The sequence below is a fragment of the Galeopterus variegatus genome, unplaced genomic scaffold (assembly GCF_000696425.1).
Source record: "Galeopterus variegatus unplaced genomic scaffold, G_variegatus-3.0.2 Scaffold2238, whole genome shotgun sequence".
NCBI lineage: Eukaryota > Metazoa > Chordata > Mammalia > Dermoptera > Cynocephalidae > Galeopterus > Galeopterus variegatus.
This window is the reverse complement of record NW_007728349.1, coordinates 110,412-131,239: the sequence shown is the minus strand read 5'-3', so window position 1 is coordinate 131,239 and position 20,828 is coordinate 110,412. Positions and strand designations below refer to the sequence as shown.

General features: G+C 38.7%; 1 protein-coding gene across 3 annotated transcripts in view; it reads right to left on the bottom strand.

Annotated features, from left to right (window-relative positions):
• NVL (nuclear VCP-like) overlaps positions 1-20,828 on the bottom strand; it is a 109,184-nt gene that overhangs the window by 7,193 nt on the left and 81,163 nt on the right. For all 3 annotated transcript variants that reach the window (XM_008581035.1, XM_008581036.1, XM_008581038.1), the window contains 3 exons: positions 9,948-10,024; positions 7,281-7,369; positions 5,016-5,086 (listed from right to left, as the gene is read on the bottom strand). In XM_008581035.1, the coding sequence (XP_008579257.1) occupies positions 5,016-5,086; positions 7,281-7,369; positions 9,948-10,024 (237 nt within the window). The remainder of the gene's footprint in view (positions 1-5,015; positions 5,087-7,280; positions 7,370-9,947; positions 10,025-20,828) is intronic.

Below are 20,828 nucleotides of genomic sequence, written 5' to 3'. Positions count from 1 at the left end.
CACAATGGTCCAATGAATAAATAACTTTATACTGAGGATAAATTCACAAAAAGGAGTTGCTGGGTCAACTTTTGTTGTAATATTAATTTTGGCAGACATGTCAAACTGCCATCTAAAACAGCTGGTCTGATGGACAGCCCACCAGCTGTGGCGAGGGCACCTGTTTCTGTACACCCTGGCCAACTGAGTGGGACCAAAGTTTTGAGATTTTTGCCAACTGACAGGAAAAACATAGTATCTTAGCTGCTTTTTTTTTTTTATCATCAGTAAGTTGAGTTTTTTCTTTTCTTTTTTTATTTTAAGAATATCAAGAGATATTGTTTATTATTATCTACCAGACCTTTTAAATTATTATTATTATTTTGTTTGTTTTTGGTGGCTGGCTGGTACAGGGATCAAACACAGGACCTTGGTGTTATCAGTACACGCTCTAACCAACTGAGCTAACCAGCCAGCTGAAGACCTTTTAAATTATTACTTATTTTAAATTTAAGTAGGTAATACATTCACATGGTTCAAAATTCAAATAGGATAAAAAGGTCAACTTTCTCTCACACCACTGTCTTCCAGTCAGTTTCCCTCTGCGTAAGCAATCATTATTATTAGTTTCAGAAGTGCTTTTAAGGACAGTTAATATGCCAAACAAGGAAAGCAGTCTCTTTATTTTGATGTTATGCCTATTTTTTTTTCAGTATTTTTTTTTTAAATATAATTGATTATACATATTTGTGGGGTACAGGGTTTACTACCAGTATTTGTGTACAATATATGATAATCAAATCAGGATAGTCGGCATATCTGTCATTATAAAATGTACTCATTCTTTGGGTCCATTAACCAATTTCTCCTTAATCTCCCTCCCACATAACAAATTCTGTTCTCTCCTTCTGAAAGTTCAATGTATTATTGTTTGTTGTTATGCCTTATTTTTAAAAATATCAAACACATTAATAATCAGCTTGGTCATCTACTTTGTATTATTTACCGAAATTCATACTATGCCTTTTTCTAAAAGACAAGTAAAGATTTATGACCACAAAAGATATTCAAAAAAATGTACTAGAATCAAGCAGCATCATTAGGACATGTATGCAGCCTTCCAAGGGATATTCCTAAAAGGATAAAAAAATTCTACCATGTCTGGAATTATAGGTTCAGATATTTTTTGTCTTGTTTTGCAGCTGGCCAGTATGGGGAATCCAAGCTAGGTTCAAATTTAAAAAAATAATAATTAAAAAAAAATTGGTCACATTGTCATGTAGTTGATACCTTCTAAGCAAAATCTACTTGCAAACCATTTTCTAACATAAACAGAATTTAACAGCCAGGTTAATAGGTACTATATGTATACATCTGTGATAGTGCTCAGCATATAAAACTTTTTTTTTTTTTTTTTTGGTGGCTGGCCAGTACGAGGATCAGAAAATCTTGGGGCCAGCCCGGTGGCGCACTGGATAGTGCGCCGCTTGGGAAGCACGGAGGCGCTCCTGCCCGAGGGTTCGGATCCCACGTACAGACCGGTTCCCGCTCACTGGCTGAGCGAGGCACGGGAGCAACGCCGAGGTTTGCAATCCTGTTGCCGGTCCCCGGTCCGGTACGGGGGCAACACTAAAAAAAAAAAAAAAAAAAAAAAAAAAAAAAAAAAAGAAAATCTTCACCTTGGTGTCATATAAATCTTAATTGTTCAAGAAGATTAAGAAACATGTCTTATGTGAACTTTTTTTATCTTGTGAGTCTAGCACAGAGCCTGACACACACACACATTAGGAACATGATGTTTGTGGATGAATGCAATGACGGGGTCTTAGGCAACCCATTAATACAGAGATAGGGGTAAGGGGGACTCTGACTTTAGAAGTTTTTCTCTCAGGGCCGGCCCGGTGGCTCACTCGGGAGAGTGCGGTGCTGATAACACCAAGGCCCCGGGTTCGGATCCCATACAGGGATGGCCGGTTTGCTCACTGGCTGGGCGTGGTGCTGACAACACCAAGTCAAGGGTTAAGATCCCCTTACCGGTCATCTTTAAAAAAAAAAAAAAAAAAAAAAAAAAAAAAGAAGTTTTTCTCTCATAAACGTCAATGTGACAAATAATCAGGCAAATGGATGAACAGGTCCAGAGTAACTAAACAGTCACATGGAGATAAGTAACCTCTACCTCACATTAAATACCAAAACTACTTTGAAATGGATCACAGACCGAAACGTAAAAACTAAAACTATAAAACTTTTAGAAAAAACAAGGGAGAAAAATTTTATGAACTTGGGATAGGCAAGATTTCTTATGACAGAAACAAACAAACCATAAAAGAAAAAAATGATAAACTGGACTTTATCCAAATTAAAAACTCTTGTTATTCAAAGGATGCCTTTAAAATAAAAGGTAAACCACAGATTAGGAGAAAATATCCTTAACAGGTATATCTGATAAAAGACTTCAATCTAGAATAAACTAAGAATTTATACTACAATTCAGTAATGAGAAAAACAACTCAATTTTTAAAGAAAGAGCAAAAGATGAAGATACAAAACAAGATATCCAAACGACAAATAAGCACATAAAAATATACTCAACACTGTAGTGATCAGGGAAAAACTAAACTATAACAGATACTATTTCACATCCAGTAGAATAACTAAAATTCAAGACTGACAATACCCAAGTGCTGGTAAGAGAGTGGAACAACTAGAACTCTCATAAAATGCAGAATGGTACAGCTAAAGTTTCTGGAAAACAGGCTGTCAGTTTCCTATAAATTTAAACGTACACTTACCACATGACCCAGCAATTCCTCTTCTAGTTATTTACTTGGGTGAAATAAAACCTCATGTTCACATAGGTGTGTGCATACATATAATATATATAATATAGACAATATATATGTGTGCATATACGTATGTACGTGTGTGTATAAAATTCCAGAGCAGCTTTATTCATAAAAGCCAAAAAGTGGAAACAACCCAACTGTCCACCAGTAGGTGAAAGGATAAGCAAATTGTGGTTTACTCATGCAATGGCATACTAGTCAGCAAAGGAAAGGACCAAACTACTGAAAAACAGAATGACATGGATGAATCTCAAAAACATTACACTGAGCAAAAGAAGCCAGACACAAATGAGTACTTGTTTTATGATTCTGTTTTTACAAAGTTCTAAAACAGGCACAATTAGAGTATGGTGATAGAAATCAGATCTGTGGTTACTACAGGGTTAGGTAAGGGACTGACCACAAAGAACTTTGTGGGAACTTCCTGAAGTGATAAAAATATTCTGTATCTTGACTGCAGTCCTGGCTACATTTGTCAAAACTCATGGAATTGTACACTTAAGCTTGTGCATTACTGCATATAAATTAAATTTCAATTTAAAAAACTAAGATTAGAGGATGAGTGTGGCAAATACGGAACTATGTCAGTACGTCCTAATACTTGAAAAGCCTCAAAACTCAGGCTGTAGGTAAAAAATAATTTCAATTAAAAATATATTTTTTCAAATGACTAAATCTTTGGGAGGACAATCACTACTAGTCTCTTGTTGATAAGAATGAAAAGGACCAATAATATTAATTGCAAAACTGTTTCTGATTTTAATTAATAACATTGTATTTTATTCAAAGATGTTCAGTAAAAAATATTTCCGCTGGTATACAAAAACGCCTGAGGTTAAAGCAGACTATTGTTTTCTCCAAATATGGTGGAAGACTCAGTCCAGGTTCAGCAAACTCTTACTTTACTCTAACTGAAAATGTCATGCACCTGAAAAATACCACCACCAGCCCCAAACCCTTAACCAGTTATTATTTTTTAAAATTTTACTATTTTTTTGAAAAGATGACCGGTAAGGGGAATCTTAACCCTTGGCTTCGTGTTGTCAGCACCACGCTCAGCCAGTGAGTGAACCGGCCATCCCTATATAGGGATCCGAACCCACGGCCTTGGTGTTAACAGCACTGCACTCTCCCTAGTGAGCCACAGGCCAGCACCCCTTAACCAGTTATTTTAAAGTGACAAGATGGTCAACTCACTTAGAACATTTAGACCAAGAGTGGTGGCACTGAAACACAGCAACTCATTTCATGCAACTGTTTTGAACTCTGACTAATAGTTTCCAATCAATAATTATAATGAGAAATGCTGAGATTGGAGTAATAAATGGCTAAAGTATCTGGTTTTAATACAGTCAATAAACAGGTTCTCATGGCAAAGGCATGTTATATATCTAGGAGTCTGGAAACAGTATGATATTCAAGTGAACAAAACTTACACTACATTATCAAATTCAGACATTTCTTAGGGTTGGATATTTCCCTGACAACTCTCTTTGTAATCATCACAATAAACCAACTTCACTTTGTAGCAACTATTTTAACTTACTACAAGGAGAAAACCTCAACACAGTAAGAAATAAACATATAAAACATGGCATTTTTTGTTAAAAAAAAAAAAAGAAGAAGAAAAAGTCAGTGATTTTTTAATCCTCCTCCTACCTTATGGTGAAATTTGGGTTTTTTTGGCAGTTGGCCAGTACAGAGATCTGAACCCTTGACCTTGGTGTTATCAGCACTATGCTGTCCCAAGTGAGCTAACCGGCCAGCCCCAAAGATACTTTTTCTTCCTTAAAATGTATGGGGTAAGTCCCTATGGCTTAATTTGGGTATAGTCTAGCCCCAAGAATATAAACCATTTGTCAAACAGGGTGGGGTAGATCAAATAATACTTGAATGAGAATGATTGATAATTCTGAGACTGTGGAAACAGACACAAGAGGTTAGAGGATCTGGTTAGGAGAACTGTGTTCCAGTCTCTAAGAAACACAAAATTTAAATCTCTCAAGAACACTCTCACAAAGGCAATTATTTGGCTTGTTTTCAGGTCAAAATGTAATATGCAATTTCTTTCAGGAAGAAAAATGGCATGTAAAACCTAATCAGTAAAACAGAATTACACAATTCATGAGTTCCTATCTACTGGTCGCAATTCTAGTCTTCTTTCTCTATACCTTTAAGAGCATTTCTTACCTTTTTTGATATAGATGGTTTTACTTTCTCGAAAGCTTCTTCAAAGTTCTTATGACTAACCTTGAGTTCACCTATAGAACAAGTGCATAAATATATACATTTCAGTATAGCATGCTGTAATTTGTAACTTAGTTTCTCTTGAAAGACTTCTAAGCCTTCAAGAGGAACACTAATAAAATTAGTGTTAAGATGGGCTCTATTCCTTTTCAGAACAGTCTTCAGACCAGATATATTCTGCTCATTAGACTCTAGTCAGGTACCAAAGAGACCTATCATTCAGAAACAGGCAGCCCTTTTGTAGGCACTCTCTACAGTGTTTAACTTAACTTAATGGTGATGTTTATGAAGAAGAAATTTTTTTTTCTTTTAAGATCATTCAAATAAATTTAACTGGGAATGGAAAGTAGAATTCCATAGTATTCAAGAATGTCTAGGGGCCGGCCCGGTGGCGCACTGCTACAGTGTGCCGCTTGGGAGCGCGGTGGGGGCGCAGTGCCAAGGGTTGCGATCCCGTTGCCGGTCCCGGTCTGGTACGGGCGTGACACTGAGGGTTGCGATCCGTTGCCGGACACGAAAAAAGACAAAAAGAAAAAAAAAAAAAAAAAAAAAAGAATGTCTAACACATAATTAGATGTTATGGAGTTATAATATCACTATATATATATATAAATATATATATATATCACAACACTGGCTTAGAAAGAGGTTATAATTCTTATAAGGTTATGCTATTACATAAGTAAGCGAAATAAAATAGCTGAATGTTAAATACAGTTTAGTTTAGAATGTTAATATGACAACTTACATGATGACAATTTGTATTTAAAACAGTAAACTTTCTACACAGATATTAGGATAGTATATGTACTTTATAATAAAATGTGTTCTTCAACGTATCAAATGGAAGTTGAATGGCATTACTGACTTTGGTTTCAGTAAGATATCAATTGAAAGTCTCTAAAGGACATTTCCAGCTGGAAATAAAAGTTGTAGCACAGCAGGAGTGTCAGAATTTGTTATAAATGTTGATAAGACAAAATCCAAACAAGATTATTAGTAGCAGCACCAATACATGTACAATAGCCTGTTAATTTTTAGTGACCAAACATATCTGAAGATACTGACTAGATTCAGATCTCAGGTAGCACATAGGATTTTTTTTTTTACAAGATATTCTAATTATACTTACTTATATATCACCTGCTTCCAAAAGGAATTTAATGTAGCTTACAATAAAAGAAGATCAGATAATTGAATCTTAAACAACAAAAAAACCCAAAGGACTTCATAAAGAAGACATGTGCTGAAACATCTAAGTTAGCATATATAGCCGTTACTTTAAACAAAATTCAGCTCTAAGATTCTTGGTAGCCAAAGAAAAAAAAAGAAAAGAAAAAAAGGGAAAATAAGTACAAATAAAAAAAGACATCTTTTGGAAATCTATTCAATAAAAAAATCAATACAGACTTGAACTGCAGATGAAAGTACAGGTTTAGAGGAAAAGGTAGGGCTTTTTGATGAAAGGTATTCTTTAACACCTTCAATTTGCCCCTCCCCCAAGTAGTAAGATCATTAAATTAAAGATCATTACTGTAAAGATATGCATAAACTGCAACTGATCAAACAACTGTCAGAGGAAGCAAGCAAAGTAAAGGCTATTTCTGTACTTGGCATAGTTGGAATGCAGGTCACAGATGACTCTTTTTTGGCCACAACACCCAAATATTAAAATCAAAGATATTGTCAAAAGTAGAAGGATGGTGCAAAGCTGTTGAGAGGGCCCCAAACTGTCACTAGTAAAATACATGGATTTTGTATTTTGAAAGGAATGTCTGAATATATGGGAAGTTATTCCAATTTTCACTTCTTGTGTGTGTATTTTCTAAGCTTTCCAATTTAGGCTGCACTTTAATAGGCAAGTAGCTATCCCCTTAGCAAAATGAGGTTTCCCAGAATTGGTAAGTAGACCAATCTCATGATGAAGACAGTGAATGGACCCACCTACCTATATCTAATCATCCATATATGATGACAAGATATAATACTCTTTATTAGAGAGGCAGTAAATAACTTTGGTGCGATTATAATTGTCAGCAAATTGTCATAATATTCCAGAACATCTTCTAAAGGTCTCATCAGAAAAATGTCAACTATAATGTCACAGATAATAAATGCTAGCAAATGGTCATTTTCCAGGGGAACAGTGGTTTTAAGTACCTAGGATGACTATTAAGTAGAACTGAGAAGTTATGAAGAGAATCGTACCTTTTTCATTTCCACTCTTCTGTCTAGCCATTTCCTGTCTCAGGGCACAGAGAGAAGCTTCCCGTACCAAAGCAGAGAGATCTGCACCCCTATAATAAAAGAAGCATTCTTATTTATTTATTCTTAGATATGATAAAAGCCCAGAAAGAAGCCTGACAGCAATTTCCTTTTAAGTCACATATTAAACAATAGGGAAAGAAACTGACCAATAAAGGTGAAATAAATGGATTATGATCAGTAGGAAAGAGCTTTTAGCTTTCACTTAAAAAACTTCTAACCTTTAGAAGAAAGGAAATTATGGAGGAAACAATTTGATGAATCACAAACATTCCCATCCTAATAGCTATAGATACTAATGTTAACATAAAATATCCAGTTAATAAAAAGAAACTTACCTATTATTTATTGTAATACTGTCATTCATAAGGGCTATGCTAAAATGCTGACCAGCACATTCATATATTACAAAATGTCTGAAATAAGTTTATGTAAAAAGTAATTTATGGCTGTAAGTTGGAAAGGCAAAAATACGAAGCCTAGAAAGTCTTTGATATACTTGATTCAAGTTCAAGCTGAGTGGACAAATCATAAGTTACCTAAAATATGACAAGAATTAACAAAGCTTCATTCATTTAATTACTCCATATAATAATATGCTGACTCAGCACAGTTCTGTAAGTTCAATGAAAGACACTGGTGCTGACTGGGGATTCACCCACATTATAATTTTAGGATACTTAGAGATTTCTGAGAGTCTGAATTTGGGACTAAAAACCTCACTTCTAGATATCAAACTTATTTATTATATAGTTTTGATGATCCATATAATATATAAAATTAAAGACCCAGAGAGCTTAAATTATTAATCAAGTCCAATGCCTCTGCTGGCTAAGTGTTAGAACATTATTATGTAATCATATATATTCCTTTCCTTAATGTTAAATCTAACACTGGTGCAGACACCTTTAGCTAGTACAAGCAGGTAGCTGAAGACTGTAGTAGTATAGTGTCTCTCAAACTGTGATGACAGTGGCATTAAAATCTAAAATGTACAGCATTCAACTTAAACCCTAACCCCTTTACATACTGACACCCTACTTGGTATAATCCAAAAGATTTGGTCCAGGGTAAGTTCTGCCATCAAAACTGCCTCTGCTACTCACTGAAAATTTTTTCAAATTTGAGCATGTAAAGCTGTAAACTACTCACTTTAGTCTCCCCACTGCCCCTTCCCCAAGTAGTAAGACCATTTAATTAAAGACTGGTATGAGTTTGACTCCCAGTTAGGGGGTAAAACACACCCTCCTTAGAGGAAGGCAGAGGCTTTTACATATGCCCCTCACCACCCCTGCCTGAGGCTCTGCTAATTTCTTCTTCATTGAGAATCACTGCCTTTGTTAAGTAAGACAAGGTTACTGGCCAGAGTGTGGCATCTCTCTCAGGCACACTAAGGTTGCAGAACAATTGAGATGTACTGCCCTGGATGTCCATTCATGAAAAAATTGGAGATAAAAAACTGTATCACACTTGGACCACACTCCTGAAAAATGATCAGTGTGGCCGGCCCGTGGCTCACTTGGGAGAGTGTGGTGCTGATAACACCAAGGCCACGGGTTCGGATCCCTATATAAGGATGGCTGGTTAGCTCACTTGGGAGAGTGTGGTGCTAACACCAAGTCAAGGGGTAAGATCCCTTTATTGGTCTTCTTCTAAAAAAAAAAAAAAAGATCAGCATGGTTTCAAGTGAAATCATCTTTATAAGAGATGGTTATAAAAAATTCTTCATCCAGAAGTGGAAGTAACTGAGTACCTATATCACTACCAGTAGATATGTTCTTTGGATATAAGTTTACACTGCTGAAGTACAGACTTGTGAAGACTTCAGAGGTGACAACACTGACTTACTCGTTTCAGGAAGTACCACCCATGTGGCCCTACTCTTGGAGAGGGTCATGAGCACCAAGCACACTGTGGACGATTAACAGAGCTTTGAAAGTCAGACAGAGGGGTAATGTCTCTGTTAGTTAAACCTGAGTCTCATTTTCTTCCCTGTTCCAAAATTGGGAAAGTCAACAAACGAGTTTACTTAAACACAGATGAAGGGGCTGGCACGTGGTTAAAGCATGGTGCTGACCAACCAAAACAAAAACAAGCAAAAATAACCCATGAAGGAAGAAACAAAACCACATGAAAGCTGAGGGCAGAAATATCAGACTTCCTGCTGCTGCTACAGGATGCATGGATGTGATTAGGTGTGTGATGAAAATGCATTCTCAGGCTTGGAAAATGTGGCACTTGTAGGTTAATCTTTCTTTAAATGCTGAAGCACCTGAGTAATTTGGCAGCCATTCATGAAATACCTGCTCGAGTATCTGGGAAGAACAGACAATTGAAGCATAGCAATAGTGGTTAGAGTAGCTTGAGTACCAAGAGTCAGCATATGAAAGGGTTCCCTTATTGCCAGAAATTCCTTCAGAGCCTCTGAACGGACAGACCCTTCTCTAAGAAGGAAGAAGCAAGGAAAAGCCAGACACTACATTAGGTGCTTTATAGGATACCTCATTTAATCCTCCTAGCAATATGGTGAGGTGGGCTTCATTACCCTCATTTTATAGATGAGGAAATTGAGCCCCAGAGAGTTCAGTGATTTGAGATTTAAATACTTACGTGTAACAGTCACAGCGAAGGTCACCAGCAATTTCTTCCAAATTTACATCTGCATCCAGTGGAGGTTTGGTGCCATTCTAAATAAGAGAAAAATGATTTTTCATTGAGGCTTTAAAGACTTATACTTGGGGCTGGCCAGTTAGCTCAGTTGGTCAGAGCAAGGTGTTGATAACACCAAGGTTCAGGGTTTGAATCTTGTCCCAGCCAGCCGCCAAAAATAAACAAACAAATTAAATAAATAACAATACTCATTCACATCAACAGGTTATTAACAAAGAGTAACAGTTGCTTGATTAAATGAATATCAGTAACTCCCAGATTAGTGTTGTAAGATTGCTACAAATTTCAATTTTGAGAAATGAGGTTAAGAAGCAGATTCCAAACCTGGGAAAGCTAAAGGCAAACAATTTATGCTCATAAAATCTGAAGAATTTGTGTGCAGTTGCAGCAAAAAATAAAATATCACCAATGAGAACAAAAACCATCACCTCAATCTTTCCAGAGGTGAGGAAAAACACTTCCTTTGGCTGATGAAATATGGAAAATACTCAGCAGTGCTTAGTTTTGATGTGAGGTTGGCTAGTATTATGGACTGAATTGTGTCCTACAAAGTTTAATGTGTTGGAGGCTTGGTCCCCGCAGTGACACTGTTAAGAGGGTGGGAAATCCTGTTATAGTAATTGAAAGGTGGGGCCTTGAAGAGGTGGTTAGACTGTAGGACAAGGCTGTAGTGAATGGGTTAATAATGGTGGTCAGGGGTGTGGTTCTGGGGGCTTTAAAAGGAGAGTGCAGCAGGGCCGGCCCGGTGGCGCACTGCTACAGTGCGCTGCTTGGGAAGCGCGGTGGCGCTCCCGCTGAGGGTTCGGATCCCACATACAGACCGGTTCCTGCTCACTGGCTGAGCGAGGTGCGGGCGCAGCACCGAGGATTGCGATCCCGTTGCCGGTCCCGGTCCGGTACGGGCGCGACACTGAGGGTTGCGATCCGTTGCCAGACACGAAAAAAAGACAAAAAGGAAAAAAAAAAGAAAAAAAGAAAAAAAAGGAGAGTGCAGGAGGAGGTTGGTCTCTCTCTGCTCCACCATTTTCACAATGTGACACTCCACTGTCACCGTCACCATCATCAAGACCCTCACCACATATGTTCCCTGAACTTCAGACTTCCCAGACTCTGCAACTGTAAACAATAAATATTGTTTCTTTATAAATTACCAAGTTCCAGGTATTTTGTTATAAGCAAGAGAAACAGACTAATACAGCTAGGAAAGGAGAAATAATATTGAACCTGGCCAGGAGAGAACAAGCAGTACTTAGGCTACAATAAAAGCCGAAAGCCCTTAATACATTCTTTCTTAACCCTTCATCTAAAACTCAACCCTGGGGGGAGAAAAATAAAACTCAACCCCAGGAACTGGCTGGTTAGCTCAATTGGTTAGAGCGTGGTGCCAGGGTTTGATCCCTACACTGGCCAGGAGCCAAAGAAAAGAACCACCACCAAAAACCTCAACCCTGATGTTGGTGCCAATTCCTCTTCAGCTCATATTAAGAGATGCTAGAAATGCCAAGTATCATAACAGTCTTAGAATTTCAACACTTAACACAGTAAGTAACTTGCATGCATAAGTACATATTGAACATTTTTAGTGATTTAACCTGCAGAGACAAGCAAAACACAGGTTTTCATTATTCAAAATGTATGAGATAGTAGGTTCACGACTGCTTTATTATTTTGATTCATAACTTACGTACACATTATATATATTCTTTCTATTTGAAGAAGAAATACACACAGAAAAGTGAACCAATATATGCCTTTACACTTATCTTCGTGTGAAACATCAGCCCGACAGAATGCTCCAAGCGTGAGTTCAGGTACTGCTGCCCTTGCACAACTACCTGTCACTGTGTCCACACTCACAAGGCCTCGCTGCCTCCCCACAGGGCAGTTCAAGAACTGCATACACTGAACATCTGCTAGTGCTATTACTGTATAAAATGTAAATGTTCATCTAACATAGGTTCCAGAAACAGTTACTTTTCCCATTTAATCTACTTTGACCTGGGAAATAAACTCTCTCTGTGACCTTAGGCAAACAATCTTTGCGCTTTCCACCCCAGTTGTAAAAGGGGTTGGACTGATGACTGCGAAGCATCTTTGAGTGTAAACAATTTTCAATTTAGTCAGGACAATGAATGGTTAACTGTGGGGCTGGGAGAGGTGGGTAGTGACTGAAAGGAAGCAGGAGGGTAGCTTTTTTTTTATTGTGGTAAAATACACATACCATAAAGTTTTCCCTTTTCATTTTTTTTTTTTTTTTTTTTTTTTTTTCCCCTTTTTGTCTTTTTTTTACTGACCGGTAACAGGATCGCAACCCTCAGTGTCGCGCCCGTACCATGCTCAGCCAGTGAGCGGGAACCGGTCTCCACATGGGATCTGAACCCTTGGCGGGAGGGAAGGCAGCGCACTCTCCAGTGCGCCACCGGGCCAGCCCAACCATTTTCATTGTTTTTAAGTGTATTGTTCAGTAGCATTAAATACATCCACACCGTTGTGCAACCATCACCACCAACCACCTCCAGAACCTTTTTCATCTTCCCAAAATGAAACTCTGCACCCTAGACACTAACTCCCCATTCCTCCCACCCTGTCCTACCCCTGGCAACCACCATTCTACTTTCTGTCTCTATGAGTTTAACAGGTAATGTTCTCTTTCTTGACCTGGAGGCTTTGCAACAATTCATGGAGCTGGACATTTAATGATATGTCCACTTTTCTGTACATGTATCATAGTCCAATAAAAAAACCTAAAAAGTGGTAATAATATTGGATCAGAAATTAGAAAATCTGAGTTTTAATATTTGTAAGTAAATGGACCTTTGGGAAATTTGCTAATCTTTACCTATTTTATTTTATTTTTTTTTGGTAATAAAAAAAAGTACCTTATCTCCAGACAAGTATATATAATTTTGCACTATATTTGGGAGGAGAGAGGGAAAAATCGTGTTTAAATAGTGATGGTGAACATATAATAGAGATTTCTTATAATGGAGAATAGTTTGGACTTTCCAAGCTGTTACTGAAGTGGGAATATCTGCCTTGTAGAAACGCTGCCTTGTGGAGTCTGTCAATCCATCATTAGAAGGTGTGTGTGTGTGTGTGTGTGTGTGTGTGTGTGTGTGGTTGTGATAGGACTACCACATCAGGCATAAGCCCTTATTAGTTGTTTTACTGTTCTTAAGAGCCTATCAACGTTACCTTGACTTTCACATAGCACATGGATCTTCCCTACATATATTCCACATGCTGTTAAGAGAATTTTGCCTCGAATTATCAACTGTCCTGTTTTAATCAAAAGCTCAGTTTTAAGAAATACATTCATGGGGGACTGCCTGAGGACAACTTTTATACTTCTCAATATCTAATTTCAATTCTTGGGTCAAGCTGGACTTTCAAAGCCCTGTGCACCTCAGAGTGCATTTCTCTGAACCTTCATAAAATGGCTTTTAATGAACCAGCTTTGAATAATGTCTTTAGCTTACGCTGAGAGGATGATCAGTCTCAGACCCAAGAGGCTTATTATTGTTTATGATAGGGACATTGTTCATCACATCTTAGTGTTCTCTTTACGAGGACCCAGAGGAGGAGCAACTGTCAGCTTTCTATACTCAGGCTTTCTATACTTTATGTGAAAAATTTTGTGAAAGAAAGCTCAATATTCAAAAGAAACACAATAAATGAGACGGGTATGTACTAAAAAAAAAAAAAACTAATTGTTATAAGCTTATAAACTCTAAAAAGTTTTCTAATTAGAAAATTAATCCTTTAGAAAAATATTCTTACTTGAAAGAAAGTAACAAACTGCCTTTTTCTGAGGCATGTCTACATAGGATACCTCCAAAAGCAACATTACTTTCCAGTTAGGAGAAATAAGAATCTTTGGATCATTAAAATCTAATTATCCTGGGCCGGCCTGGTGGCACACTGGATAGTGCGCCGCTTGGGAAGCGCGGCGGCGCTCCCGCCCGAGGGTTCGGATCCCACATACAGACCGGTTCCCGCTCGCTGGCTGAGTGAGGCGTGGGAGCAACACCGAGGGTTGCAATCCCGTTGCCGGTCCCCGGTCCGGTACGGGGGCAACACTGAGGGTTCGATCTGTTGCCGGTCACAAAAAAAGACAAAAAGGGGGAAAAAAAAAGAATATTCATGAGATACAAGCTAATTGTCACCCTTCCTGCCCATGATGTGAGGGCCAGATTCATACTGGAGGCATACCCATTACCAGAAATTACTATTGTACACCTTGTCCCCACCCAATTATCCCCCAACCTCCCTCCCCCTCCCCTACTCCCCCCCAATTACACTTTGTAGCCCTAGGAACGTTCCCTCCTTCTGTTAGAACATGGCACTACTGAGGAACACAAGATTTTATTTTATTTTTATTTTTTTGAAAAGATGACCGGTAAGGGGATCTTAACCCTTGACTTGGTGTTGTCAGCACCACGCTCACCCAGTGAGCTAACTGGCCATCCCTATATGGGATCCGAACCCATGGCCTTGGTGTTATCAGCACCACACTTTCCCGAGTGAGCCATGGGCCAGCCCCGAACACAAGATTTTATATCCTGCTTTTTTGAGATAAAGTTTGCTTATCAGTAAAACTGAAATAATATTCATTTAAATATTCAATTAAAAACCCTTCAAAGGGCATATCATAAGTGTAAAGTGAAAATAGTACCTGGAACACAGTAAGTGCTTAATAAATGTTAGCTATTATTTTATCAGATATTCTTAGGTCATAAAAATTTAACAGATAATGTTTCTGGTTGAGATGTTAATATCGTCTTTTAATGGTATTTTTATCACTATTTTAAAGACTGTATATTATCTTAAAGTATTCGGCAGACATCAAATAACTTTACTGGTTTTCTGAGATTAAGGTAAGTTTTAATGACACTTACAAGGAAGAAATGGAAGTTATGAAAAAAAATTTTACTTGTCCCAGGGAACTTTTAGAGATAGGCCTTTTGTTACCACATCATCACCAGAAACACCAAATAACAATAAGTAGAATGTCATCGCTCAGTCTTTTGAGAAACTTAGATCCCTAAGAGGTTATTACTCTGCCGCACAAGTCTTTTCAGACTTTTAAGACCAAGACTAAGAATTTTATTCCAATCTTCCAACAATATTTCGGATATTAAAGGGAAAAAGAAAAACTGGTAATATAAACAATCTGGGGAACTGAAGTCAAAAGCCAACAAACTTTGAAACAGAAAGGCTAAACATTAAAAATGCCAATTTTGGGCCGGCCTGGTAGTGCACTCGGTTGAGTGCGGTGCTTGGGAGTGTGGTGGCGCTCCCGCCGAGGGTTCGGATCCCATATAGAGACTGGTCCGCTCACTGGCTGAGCGCGGTGTGGGCGCAACACCGAGGGTTGTGATCCCATTACCGGACACGAAAAAAGACAAAAAGGAAAAAAAAAATGCCAATTTTCCTCATGTTCTGCACTTTCTCTTGGCTTACAAATTATATATATAGCAGGAAGTCTGCCTTATGGCCTCTATCCTGAAATAAGATATTCTTTTTTTTTCCTTTTTTTTCTTTTTGTCTTTTTTCATGACCGGCAACGGATTGCAACCCTCAGTGTCGCACCCGTACCGGACCGGGACCGGCAATGGAATCGCAACCCTCGGTGTTGCGCCCGCACCTCACTCAGCCAGTGAGCCGCCGGTCTGTATGTGGGATCCGAACCCTCGGCGGGAGCGCCGCTGTGCTCCCAAGCGGCGCACTGTAGCAGTGCGCCACCGGGCCAGCCCCTGAAATAAGATATTCTGCTTTCTCTCACTCTGCCCCACTTTTGCTTTAGCTCAACACAAAGCAAGACCATTCTGTACTTGTAACTGAACACGGACAAAGCATGAACACTGTCCAAGAAACAAAAATGACCAAACACCTCCTATTTTGGCTAATATAAGCAACTGCTGTTTCTTTACAATTATAGCTTTAGCCTTGGTTTAGTCTTTCTTCCTTCTAGATAAGATTTATTAAGACACCCAATCACAGAACTGCGCCTCCTTTTAGACAGCAATTCAAAGAAAAGCCCCATATTAAACCCTTCCCAAATCCAGCACAAACCCAAATCATTTAAGTCCTTTCCAACACCCTCTTACTGAGACCCCCATCCTCCTCAGTTCTCTATGGGGTATGCTCTCCCTGACTGCAGAGTAATAAGCCCAACTTGTTTAACTACAGGTGTGTTCCTGGTGAACTTTGGCTGGAGAGCATTGACAAAGCAGAAAAAATAACCTATAATCCCATCCACCAGAGGCAAAAACAGTTAATATATTGGGCATATTTCCTTCCTAACTGTTGGCTTTATATAGTTGAAATCTCTAGGCTATTCAGTTGCCCTCATCTATTTCCGCTCCTCTAGACTGAATTAATTATCTTTGCTGTTGCTTCATAAACGTTCATAGTATCTTTTCATCTAGAAGGCACCTCTAATATAGGTAAGAAGTGCCTTATGTTTCTTAGTCTCCTCACGGTTTATTCACAACCAGGGATATATTTAGTTTATAACAAATACTTATTGACTAACTAAAAGATAATTCATTTTAGCATTTTAGGTTAATATTCTATTATCTTATTTTCTTAATTATTTTATCTTTGAAGTAGGGTTTGCCGTTTTTTGTTTATTTGGCAGCTGGCCAGTACAAAATTCTTTTATTTTTTTGGCAGCTGGCCAGTATGGGGATCTAAACCCTCAACCCTTGTTATCAACACCATGCTCTGAGTGAGCTAACTGACCAGCCCCTTGAAGTAGGGTACACTGGGCATTTACCCCTTGAACTGAGGGCTAACAATTTTGGCAAGTAGCGCTGAAATCCTAGATGAGCGAAGTGTAAAGTTGTTCCATGGTATGAGTGTCACACAGTGAACAAAACACATCTGGAAGAATGATCCAATCATTCTTCTGGTTCCAAATCCATAAAGGCTCTGAATACTACATGCCTCATGTCTGGCATGCCTAGAAATGCACACCACTTCAGGCTTTCCCCTTAGTTCATGACGTCCCAGGGGCAAGTGTGAAAGCATAATCATGACATCACCCTGACTACAAGAAAATCATAGAAACAAATTGGAAATATACTCGCACGTGTGTGCTTGTGTGTGTATACACACACACACACACACACACACACACACACACACACACGTACACACACACATATTAACCAAAGCAAACGAATCTCACTATCATAGTTCCTAATGACAGAACCAAGGAAAGGAAAGGAAAAGAAAACGCCAGGACGCATTCATTTTCAAACTTGCTTGATACAAAAAAACAAGTATATGCAACTAAAGCAGGGTTTAACCCTGGCATTAATGTCATTTTGGCTGAATAATTCTTTGTTGTGTGGCTATCCTGTGCATTTTAGGATGTTCATCAGCATCCTCACTGCCCTTCTCAGTGACAGACAAATGTCCCCAGATATTGCCAAATATTCTCTGAGGATGAGGGGTGGGGTAGTGGTAAAAGTGCCCTAGATTGAGAACCACTGAATGAAAGCAATGGTTTTCATGGTTTTGACCTTAGCTATGTACTGATGACAGGCAAAACTATTCACCCAGCCAGAGGACTCTTCTGAACTCTCAACCATAGAACCAACGTGCTGCTAGACATCTTTGCCTGGATAATGCACAGACAACTGAAACTTAAATAGCTCATCTCCTAGGTCCCTTATCCTGGTAACATCACCATCTATTCAGCTGCCAAGCTGAGAATTCATCTTCCTTTTTCTTTACACCCACACTCTGCAGTTAATCCAAGGTCCTGTTCATTAAAACTTTAAACAGCTCCCATATCTATGTTGTTTTCTATTCCCCTGATACTGCCTTAGTTCTGGCATGCTTAATTTTACAGCTTTTAGTTTCACTGTCCTCCAAGCTTCCATACTGCTAACAGTGGGATCTTTTTCATTCATTCATTCATTCTTCTGTTCTCATCTGTTCTCTCTCGTTTGGGAGATAAGTAATGATGGTCCAGTAAAGTAGGATCACAGAATTTTCTTTTGCCAACATCAAAAGGAAATATTTTTAAAATGTAAAGAGTTAAAAAATTTACCAGTAGTAACCAAATAAAGAAAGCAGTAGGCCTTCATGCTGCAAACATTGAAAAGCAGGTGCAAAGGAAAGAGAGAATTCTGGAGTGGTTAGTAACTAGGCCTCCATCCCCGGGAAGAGCACTGGAGGAAGAAGGTGAGTAGACAAATGCTGTGGATGTCCACTAATATTCCAGCCTGCAGAGAAGTGGCCTGAGGAGGAGACAGCCCCAAGAAAAGTTAAAGAAAAACCCTCAGAAATACCACCAAGGGATTTCAGCAGAACCAGGAAGAACTGCCAAGGGTGTCATCTTCCAGGGGCTGCGTGGTGTTCAGGCACAACCCCATGGGAGTGAGATGCGCGCCGGAGGGACTGAGCGGATCCAGCTATAAGACGTCTTGCAGGGTATCCCTCAGGAGAAAATAAGCTCAGGCCTCCTCTCAAGGATTAACACAGCATTAGCTTACCTCCCTTTCCCGTCCCAAGTATGTAAAAACATGGATACAAAGCAATTAACTAGACCTTATATTGTAATGTGCGAGGGGCAGAAAAACTAGGTCTAGGAAGAGTGAGAGTAGGATGAGACAACTCACTCACTCTGTATTGGGACAAAGATAAAGCATGGATGGAACACCCACCAAGATGAAGAGAAAGCATGGCAATGGAAGGAAGGAAGGAAGACTGAAAGAAAGAGGAGGAAGAAAGGCTTCATTCAATTATGGTGAATGTAAGTGGGAAAAGATAGTAGTATTAAAGCAATTAGATAAAAGATATGGAAGGTAAAGGGGTCTGGTATAAGAATAATAGTGACTGTGCAGAGGTAAATTCAATAAATGAATCAGAAAAAGTGCTCAGACATACAACATGGAAAAATTTCCCTGGAATGAAGGAAGAATTGAATCAGCAGATAAAAGGATACATCAGCTTTTAGTTCCCTACCACTCAAAATAAACCACCACCAACAACAACAAAAAATAACTGACAGTGACATCCTATTTCAGTTATTAACCTTCAAAGATAAAGAACTTTTCAGGGGGCCGGCCCGGTGGCGCACTGCGCTAGTGCGCCGCTTGGGAAGTGTGGAGGCGCTCCCGCCGAGGGTTCGGATCCCACATACAGACCGGTTCCCGCTCACTGGCTGAGCGAGGCGCGGGGGCAACACCGAGGGTTGCGATCCCGTTGCCGGACATGGAAAAAGACAAAAAAAAAAAAAGAACTTTTCAGGGATCCAAACAGAAAAAAGCAAGTCACCTACTAAAAGGAAGAAAAAGATCAGACTGGCTTCAGACATCTTTACAGACACATTCAGTGCCCCAAAATGATGCTGCAACTTCTACAAAAACCAGAGGAAAGATTGTGTGATGAAGGAAAAGTTATTCCCAGCTAATCTGTCATTTAAGTATAAAGACAACAGGCAGACATTCTTAATCATGAAAAGAATTCAAGGAATAAACTATTAATAAGTAGAATAAATTTGACGATACAGCCAAAAGATGAATCAAAACAAAGAAACTAGAAAATATATAAAAATTGTGGCAGAAGAGTGGCTGTGAGTGCTGTGTCTATTTAAACATGAAATTAAGATTATGACTGTAGGACAGAGTGGGAGTGTGATGAAACTGGACAAAGAATACACAAGGAACAAAAGCCAGGAAGTAAAGAAGGGAAGTACAAGAATGCTAATTACCTCATTAATTAAACTGATGCCTTTTTTTTTTGGTACCAACTGATGCCTTCCAAAGTAAAATGTGTACTTACAAAAAATTGACTTATCTGCTTACTTGCTTTTCTAACTTTTTTAACCCCTATTATCTGAGGGATGAAGATTTTATAAGAAAGAACATTTAACAGAAGTTTACCAAAAGTTTAATGAATCCTTTAGTTTTATTTTCTTTTAAATTTCACATAAAATTAATTTTATTTAAATAAAGTTTTTCATTTTATTCCTCCGCTTTTTTCATTCATTCAACCATCCACCCAACTACAAATCCATGCTATATAGAGATGTTTGGAATGATGTCTGCACTAAATGTTAAATGCAGATTATTCTGCAGTAGTACAATTTAGGGTTACTTGCTTTCTTCTTTGTATTTTATATGCATTGCTTATTATTTAAAAAAAAACTCAGTAAAGTCAATACTGTATAGGCATCTTAAAAATTGGCATACACCAACATAGAGGACAGAATTCAACACAGTGGTTTCTTTTCTTTTTCGTGGCTGGCTGGTATGAGGATCTGAACCTTTGACCTTAGTTTATCAGCACCAAGCTCTAACTAACTGAGCTAACCAGACAGCCCTCATAGTGGTTTCAAAACTCAATTTTTCTCTGGATGTTTATGATGGGCCTATATCTATTTACTTTTTATCTCCAAAAGTCTATTCCATTTCAAATATGACCCGAGGACAATTCTTCTGAAATAAAAATCAAAGAATAGAAAATGTGATTAGAATGATATCTCAAATATATTAGTCAAGCATTTAACTCCAAATATCTCTCATTTAAATTTTCCTTTTTTTTTTTTTTTTTCTTTTGTCCTTTTTCCGTGTCCGGCAACGGATCGCAACCCTCAGTGTTGCCCCCGCACCGGACCGGGGACCGGTAACGGGACCGCAAGCCTCGGCGCTGCTCCCGCGCCTCGCTCAGCCAGTGAGCGGGAACCGGTCCGCATGTGGGATCCGAACCCTCGGGCGGGAGCGCCGCCACGCTTCCCAAGCGGCGCACCATTCTTATCTCCCCCTGGCCTGCACTTGAATTTCTTTAATGATCAAAGAATTT